Here is an 8225-nt window from a genome sequence, read left to right on the forward strand (position 1 = left end):
GTGTGTGTGGGTGTGTGTGTGTGTGTGTGTGTGTGTGTGTGTGTGTGTGTGTGTGTGTGTGTGTGTGTGTGTGTGTGTGTGTGTGTGTGTGTGTGTGTGTGTGTGTGTGTGTGTGTGTGTGTGTGTGTGTGTGTGTGTGTGTGTGTGTGTGTGTGTGTGTGTGTGTGTGTGTGTGTGTGTGTGTGTGTGTGTGTGTGTGTGTGTGTGTGTGTGTGTGTGTGTGTGTGTGTGTGTGTGTGTGTGTGTGTGTGTGTGTGTGTGTGTGTGTGTTTGGATCCAGTGCTCAGTTATGTGGTTGGAAAACCCTAAGTCACACAATTACACGTGGGTGCACAGACGTACGTACATACACACACGCACGTGTGTGGTCAAAACCCAAACAGGATTCTCCCACGCTCACTAACCCCACAGGAACGCCAACGACCCACTCTCCCACCCAACAAACACAACCCCCAACCCCCCGCACCCGTACAGTCCAACACGGGCAACCACAAGAACACCCTCCCCAAACCCCAATAGCTCTAACAGGCTCCCCAGAAAGACAGACAGACAGATAGACAGACAGACAGACAGACAAACACCTACCCACCTTGTTCCCAAGCGCCGCATCCCCGGATGGCCACATCTGTGCAAACACAGCGCCGTACGCCTCGTGCAGCCCCCCCGGGACTCGCGCCAGGGGGGCCTTCAGCAGCGCTACCACCGGGTAATAAACCAGGGAGGCTTCGGAGCCGCCGCCGCCGCCACCCCCGCCCGACAGCAGCTTCTTCGCAGTTGCCTCTCCAAACCGCTCCACAAGGCGGGTCTGAAAAAGGGTGCCGTACATGACGAAGATTTATCCACGTATTTGTCATTATGTTGGAGTTTAGCCCACATCTGGTTTGTTTTTTGCGGTGCGTGCGCTGCCGCTTCTAGTAAATGGTGATGGAGAGAGAGAAAAATGTAAAAAGGAATCTAAAATTTCTTCCGAAAATCAGAGCTCCGATTTTACCATACGGGGCGCCGGTCATAAGAAGTCAAAAGGACATATATACAAAGCTGCTGGCCGGAGGACCGAATCGACAAAAAGCAAAATCCACAACCCACAAAATTGACACCGACGCATCGCACATGTAAAATATTCACTTTACAATAATACGACACTGCGCACGTGCTCTTATACCCCCCCAACACGTCACCCAAACCAACCCCCTTACCACAACCCTAAGTATTTCCAAGAATCGCAACCCCTCCAAAAAGAGTACTCCTCCCCCTAAAAAAGCTCCAACCCCAACTACATACATACATACATACATACATACATACATACATACATACATACATACATACATACATACATACATACATTGAGGGACAAGGGAATAGGTGAGAGGGAACCCCGAGACGGGAGAGGGAGAGGAGAAGGACGGGGAATGGAGGCGGTCACGTCGTGCAGGGAAGAACCCTTTTTCTTCCCTAGTGCCACTCCGAGGTTGTAGGGTGCTGGAGAGCCGGGGGGAGGTGGGGTCGCTCGGACAGGGGAGGGGGGAGATGGCGGTGAGAGCGCCAAAAGGACGTAGGTTTTCTGGTGTTTGGGAGGTTGAGGTCTGGTGGTGGTAGCGGGGCTCGGATGAGGGGGAGGTGTGGCCCGAGGAGGGCCATTCTATCTAGACACGTCTTCTCTGTGGGACTGGGTTGCTTGGTGAGGGACGAAGGTGAGAGCGGTGCAGTACGAGACAGGGTGAATAGGTTTCTGGAGGACCAACCGTTCAGGTTAGTGGCGGTAAGGGGGAGGCGCCGCGCGGGCTACAATCCTCCCCCTGCGGTTTTCTGGAGGGTCTAGGAGCTGTGTGTCGTGGCAACGCTAACGCTTTGGTCGTTTCGCCGGACTATCCCGGGCCCCTGCAGTGGTGATCAGGCTTGTGCGGGATCCCTTTTCTTTATAAGGCTACTTCTCCCCTGGACCAGCCCAGGGAAGGGACAGGTGGTGGAGGTCAGTTGTTTTAAGGTGGTTGCAAGACGTCTTGTGGTGTCGAGCTCTCTTAGCCTTTCTCTCTTGGAGGTTTTTTGTTGGCCTGTTAGGTATATCAGGAGCCCTCCCCTGCCGGGACTGCCCTAACCGAATTTTTGTTTGTTTGTTTGTTTTCCCTTCGAATCCCGTTTTCGTTGGTGGTGTTTTGGGGGGTTGTTTCAGAGAGCCTTTGACTTTGCCCTAGCTGAGACTTGTGGACTCGCTCTAGCGGGACCTGAGAGCCCTTCGTGGTGTATTCAATGCAGCGCCATCCCCGGATAGAGGGGCTGCGGAGTGGCTGCGTAGAGTGTTGGCAGTCTGAGTCGGGGTCGGGAGCACACAAGACTAACCGACTTGTGCTGTGTGCTCCCGACCCTTGCGCTGTGTTTCGGCTTCGGCCCCCGGCTCTCGCGGCCCACAGTGTAATCTAAGTCATACATACAGTCGGGGTCGGGAGCACACAAGACTAACCGACTTGTGCTGTGTGCTCCCGACCCTTGCGCTGTGTTTCGGCTTCGGCCCCCGGCTCTCGCAGCCCACAGTGCAATCTAAGTCATACATACATACCTGCATAACCGCATGCGTCTTGTCCTGCTTCCTCAGCTCCCCCGGCGTCAGCTCCAACAGGTCTGGGAACCTCGTTCGGATGGGGCCCAGCAGGTGCGGGTCGGGGCGGATGGTGGTCAGGATGCGGACGCAGCTCGGCAGCAGCGACAGCTGGTGGAGGAGCAATTGGAGCACCTTGTTGTCCAGAGCAGACGGGGTGGAGGAGGAGGGGGAGGAGGAGGAGGTACTCGCGCCAGTGCAGTGGGTGGGCTGGGGGGCCTTGTCGGCTTCGTCCAAAGCGTCGAGGACCATCAGAATCTGCAGTGTTAGCCAAGTAGTAGTGTAGTAATGATATTATGTGGTAGTGTAGTAGTGTAGTGTAGTGGTGTGTAATTTTTGTTTTATCTGGAGGAAAATCAACGGAACAGACCCGTAATAAGCAGCATGTATTTGTTTTCGTAATCTGCGCCCCCGGGCAAGCACCAAACAAGCTGGTGTGTGTGCATACCCTTGCACAAAAAAACACACAAATACCCCACAATCTCCCCTGTCTCCCCCCTTCACACAAACACACACACACATACACACCTGCTGCCCCCTCGCCGCCACCGTCTGCTGCAGTGGCATCACCAGCAGCTCCCTACACGCCGTATCCGGTTGGTTCAGCTGCATGAGGGTGCCCGGGTCCAGCCCGCAGTAGTAGCGGCCCAGCTCGGGAAGGGACTGTGCCAGCTGGTAGGCCAGGGTCTTGACCACGCGCACTGGGTCCTGAGGGGGGGAAGGGGGGGGGAGGGGAGGGGGGTGTCCTATAGGTGAAAACACACACACACACAGGCACGGTGGCAGACATCCGAGACACACACACATACATACACACACGGAAGCGCGCGCGCCACGTCTGATGACTTCGTTCGCTTCGGCATTTCCAACTCGGTGCCATGCCCTTACACGAACTCACTGCCAAAACATGTACGTATTCATTCATACAGAGATACATACATACACAAACACACGGTCACTCACACGTTATCATAGCAATAACACCGGTAGAAGCGCTACCACAAAGATTACACAAGCTCCGAAACCATCTCCACCCCATTGTCGCCTTGCCGTACCTGCCGCCGCGCATCGCTGTACTTGCAAAAGTGGAAGGCATGCACCGTCACCCCGGAGCCGCCACCGCCTGTCGTACTGACCCGGTGACCCATCATGCTAGACCGACGGCGCTCCGCCGCGGCGGCGGCGGTGGGACTGGCGGTGGAGGGCCGCTCGGGTTTGGATCCCGCCGCCGCCGCCGCCGCCACCTCCGCCGCCGCCTCCGGGCCCATACACAACACGGCCGTGATGGTGGACTTGCCTAAGGTGTGTGTGTGGAGGGGTGAGAGAGGGGGGTGAGGAATCCACAATAGGAAAAAGGCAGGGGTGGGGTGGAAATTGGTTAAAGGGTTATAATGCCCCCCCAGTCGTAAACCTCCTCTTCAGCCGCCTCGCATCAAACCCCCCCGCACATCTTCCCCATCTTTCCCCCCCCCTTCAACACGCTAAAACCCGAAACACCTCGTCTTTCCCCTCCACCCCCCACTCCCCTCCCCTCCACTCCACATACATACACACACTAGACAAACTCAAACCCAAAGGTACATACACACATACACACACTGTCGTACCTGTTCCCGGCGCCGCCGTCACCACCGCCACCTGGGGCCCGTGGGGTGCCGCCAGCCACTCCGCCACCGGAGCCAGGTTCCACTGACTTGCATCCGTACCTGCCCGCGCCGCCAGGGCCATCATGTCCGGTTTGGCGTCCAGGGGCTCCAGCAGGAACCGGAGCTTTAGCTTGGCGTTGAAGGCCTTATCAAGGGGAGAGTTGGGTCGGGGTCGGGGTCGGGGGGGGAGGGGGCCGTGGGGGGGGAGAGGGGGAAAGGGGAAAAAGGGGGAGAAGGATACCATTGAAAGGTACGTCAACACGCAAGTACTGGTCATGGGGGGAGGTCGGAGGGGGAATGGTATGGGTGTGAAGATGGGGAGAGCGGGGGGCCACAGGGCGGCAGGGAGAAAGCGCGAAGAAGAAAGGCGGGGGGATCGGGGGACGCAAAAGAAAAAGAAAAACCCGTACGACATGACACGGTTCCATACAGACCCTTCCACGTTTCAGAGCAGCTCCAGTCGTACCCACCTCCGTAGAGCCGTGTTTTGCACGGATATCGTCCAAAATCATTTGCTTGTCGGACAGTACGGTAGCCTTGGCGGCATCAACGTCAATGGACCTGCAGGCAGTAGCAGTATCAGGAGCAGGAGTAGCACTAGCACTAGCAGGAATAGCAGTAGCAGGAGTAGCAGTATTAGTATTAGCAATAGCAGTAGCATTCGCAATACCAGCAGCAGTTGGAAATAGGTTTTGTTACCAATAAAGTGGTTGGTCGCTGTAACACCCCCCATAACGACAACAACCTATTCATACTACAGATCCGGATATGCGCCCCGAATGTCGTACCTGAAGATGGAGGCAATCTCCCGGATACTAAAACCCGGAGTGAGCAAAACCAGCGCATCGGCGCCCTGAAGGGATGCGTGGGGGGAAAGGGAGGGGGGGAAGAATGTGGACGGTTCGAGAGTGTGTGTGTGTGTGTGTGTGTTTTTAGCGGCTCGATGGCAGCGGGTAATGACCGGGAGTCTGAGTGCACCCGACAAACCGCCACGCGGCGCTAGCCTCCATTATCACACACCCGCCTCCCACCATCCCGCCCATCCACGCGCTCGCCTCCGCATCATACGTGGCAAAACCAGCAGGCATATACATACATACATACATATGTACATACATACATATATACATACATACGTACATACATATATACATACATACACCCACAAATCCATAACCCTAATCCCCACCACCCCGCCAGAGATGTACCTTGAGTGCCAGGGTGTTGTCAAATTCGTACAGACACCACACTCGCTCCAGGGGGGTACCCCGCGCGTCCAAACACACCAACGTGGCCTGACTCAGTGCAATTGCCGTACGGAGGTTCTCCAAGTCCTGTACGCCGTGTGTATTGGGGTTGTGTCGAGGTCCGGGGGGAAGGTGAGTAAAGGGCAAAAAAACACGATATGTTGGGGGGGGGGTGCTCAGGTAAAAGGGAATTCAAAAGGAGAACTGTGGGATTTGCTATCGGAACTTCTTTTATCGGCGCAGTGAAGATAGACTCTTCACACTACGTGCGTCGTTTCTAAGTTGTACATGTGTACGACACATACACAATCTTGTACACACAAACACAAACACACACACCGATAGCGCAATGTGTTGCTCACGTCTTTTTGCTCTGCCCCCGGGTGCTGGTTGACCGCGAATATGTCCAACCACACGCGCGTCGAGTCCAGGGCACCCTGAAGGGCGTTGAAAACATGATGGTAGTGGGGTAGGGGTAGGGGGGAGGGGGAGGGGGGAGGGGGAGGAGCGAAGGTGGGGAAACAAGGTCTCTTAGAGTTTAGGGCATGTGGAGAAATATGTATCAAATATATTATACAAATGTATATGTACATATACATGGAATCCCCGGCCGTGTTGGCCCCGTATACATGATTTGTGAAACAGGGGGGTATATCTTCGCCCGTGGCAGCTACCCTGCGAAACCCTGCCTTCCCTGGTATTTCGGGGCGCCCTCATCATCCAGTCACCCTAGCCGACTTCTCAGTGGATCGCTCAGGTTCCGCACCCACCACCAGCATCCAATGGAATCTGCCGGGTCGACAGCGGCCCAACTCCATTCCTGGTCGGCTCGCAGGTTAACTTTATCCCAGGTCACCACCATCCATCAACTAGGGGCGCAATACCTTCCCCCATCGGAAGGATTTTCGACCCTGACAGGTCTCGATCCCGGGATCTCCCGGGGGCAATGGTCGCGCGTTACCAGTAGTGCCAAACAATAGTATACATGTATGTATATCGCACCTGTAGGTGGTTAAAGAAGCAATCCAGAAGTTGCAAAAATGGCATCGACCAAGCATGGCTGATAAAGTAGTCGGGAGGTCCGACATCGGCCTCCGAAACCAGCTCGTTCAGGTTCAAATCCGTCAGACGACACGCCGAAGAAGCAGTCATGGGTTTGATGACCTCCTGAACGACCTGAGGAACGCACGTGCGTATGAATGTGAGGTTGTCCGTATCATCATAACAGGGAGGTAGTGCCGTACATATACATACATACAGACAGATAAACTGGCAGCCAAGATCCCACCTGGCTGGTACATAACGAGGCCGCGTCCTTCCGTTCCCGCAGCAGACGAGTTCGGAATCGCCGTAGAAATGCCAGTGAGACGGCACACTGTCCGGCGTTACGTCGTACCCCCATCATCTTGGCGGCTGCCACTGCCTGCCGGGAAGTGGTGTGTGTGGGGGGGAAAGGAGGGGTGTATGCCTGTGTGTGGGGGGGTTGGGGGTGTACGTGAGGGGGCCCCTGCCGGAGATACATGGGATGTGTAGGTTTGTGGGTTTGTGGGGGTGAGGGGGGGATGCTCGGGGAGGGGTTGGTCAGAGGGGGGGAAAGACGAACCACGAACGAGTGAAGCTGCTGTCAGAGGGCGGGAGGGGGGAGGTGAAGGCGGTGAAAGTACAGTCAGGTATGCGGAGGGTTTTAGATACCATACCCGCACCATCTCCCGCGCTCGCGCCCACCAATGAAGTCAGTCTGTATGTATATCCTTGTATAAGTGTGTGTTTGCGCGCGTGTGTGTATGTGTGGGGGGGGACGTTACAAGTACCTATCTGACCGGGCCTGACGACACTGGCCACAGAGGGGTGCTGCCCAGCCCCAACGGAAAGACCGCTCGCCTAAGCTCTCCCCCGCGGACGGGAGAGGGGCGCGAGTGTTTTGGGGTTGGGTAATCCTAGAGCTTCTCAGTGCCGTACGTACACACAGGCGAACACCACCTACCCCCGCCGCTGCCACCACTTCCCTACCTCTTATTACACCCATCTTTCCATTATCGTCACCCCCCCCCTCCCTCCCGCTGCTCACCTTGCCCATGTTCTGTCGGAAACGAGCGGCGCCGTCATCCCCACCGTCCCCAGAGGGTGGCTGTAGCACCGGCAGCAGCGGCAGCAGCAGTAGTTACAACAGCAGCAGTAACAACAGCGACAAAGTAACAAACAGCCATTGTTTTCATACCGCGACTAAGGGCTAAATTGCCGGTACATGGTTCGTACGGCATACAACAGGAGCAGCGGGGAAAAACAAAAGTATCAACATGATTTTTAATTGTTATTAAGAATTGCGAGTGAATCTCCGATGACGTCAAATCAAATCCATCAAATCAATTTCATAAAGCCAAAAATCGTATCATAAATTGAAAATAGGGGGATACCAGTAAAGGTAAGGAGAACGCAAGCAGACAAACAACTGACGGCGGGGGGAGGGGGGAAGTGGAAAGAGGTGCCTTTTGCAACACATCAGCATTTGGCCGTTGGCATCGCCGTACCATGCCGTACAAAACTAGTGGATTCCAGAAGTAAAAGAACACAGACACGCTAGCGAAGGGGTAGCTGGGTACCGGCGGCCAAGCTCACCTTTGGAGATGGTGGCGGTTGAGGCGTTCGTAACGGTGTCGTGTCACCGCTGGCGCCTCCGCCAGCAGCGGTGGCGGCGGCGGCGGCTGCCGCCGCTGCGGTCCTCGACGACACTCCCGC

General features: G+C 55.7%; 1 protein-coding gene across 1 annotated transcript in view; it reads right to left on the bottom strand.

Moving 5' to 3' along the window:
* Positions 1–1351: 1351 nt before the first annotated feature.
* Positions 1352–8225, bottom strand: part of VOLCADRAFT_104512 (uncharacterized protein) — a gene marked incomplete at its 5' end in the record, with an annotated part of 12654 nt that continues 5780 nt past the window's right edge. Inside the window, 12 exons of the mRNA XM_002949926.1 lie at positions 1352–1482; positions 2558–2854; positions 3125–3304; positions 3652–3893; positions 4204–4387; positions 4484–4511; positions 5031–5095; positions 5451–5576; positions 5852–5926; positions 6492–6665; positions 6778–6912; positions 8106–8161. Of these exons, the coding sequence (XP_002949972.1) occupies positions 1456–1482; positions 2558–2854; positions 3125–3304; positions 3652–3893; positions 4204–4387; positions 4484–4511; positions 5031–5095; positions 5451–5576; positions 5852–5926; positions 6492–6665; positions 6778–6912; positions 8106–8161 (1589 nt within the window). The 3' untranslated portion in view covers positions 1352–1455. The remainder of the gene's footprint in view (positions 1483–2557; positions 2855–3124; positions 3305–3651; positions 3894–4203; positions 4388–4483; positions 4512–5030; positions 5096–5450; positions 5577–5851; positions 5927–6491; positions 6666–6777; positions 6913–8105; positions 8162–8225) is intronic.

The sequence above is a fragment of the Volvox carteri genome (assembly GCF_000143455.1).
Source record: "Volvox carteri f. nagariensis unplaced genomic scaffold VOLCAscaffold_16, whole genome shotgun sequence".
NCBI lineage: Eukaryota > Viridiplantae > Chlorophyta > Chlorophyceae > Chlamydomonadales > Volvocaceae > Volvox > Volvox carteri.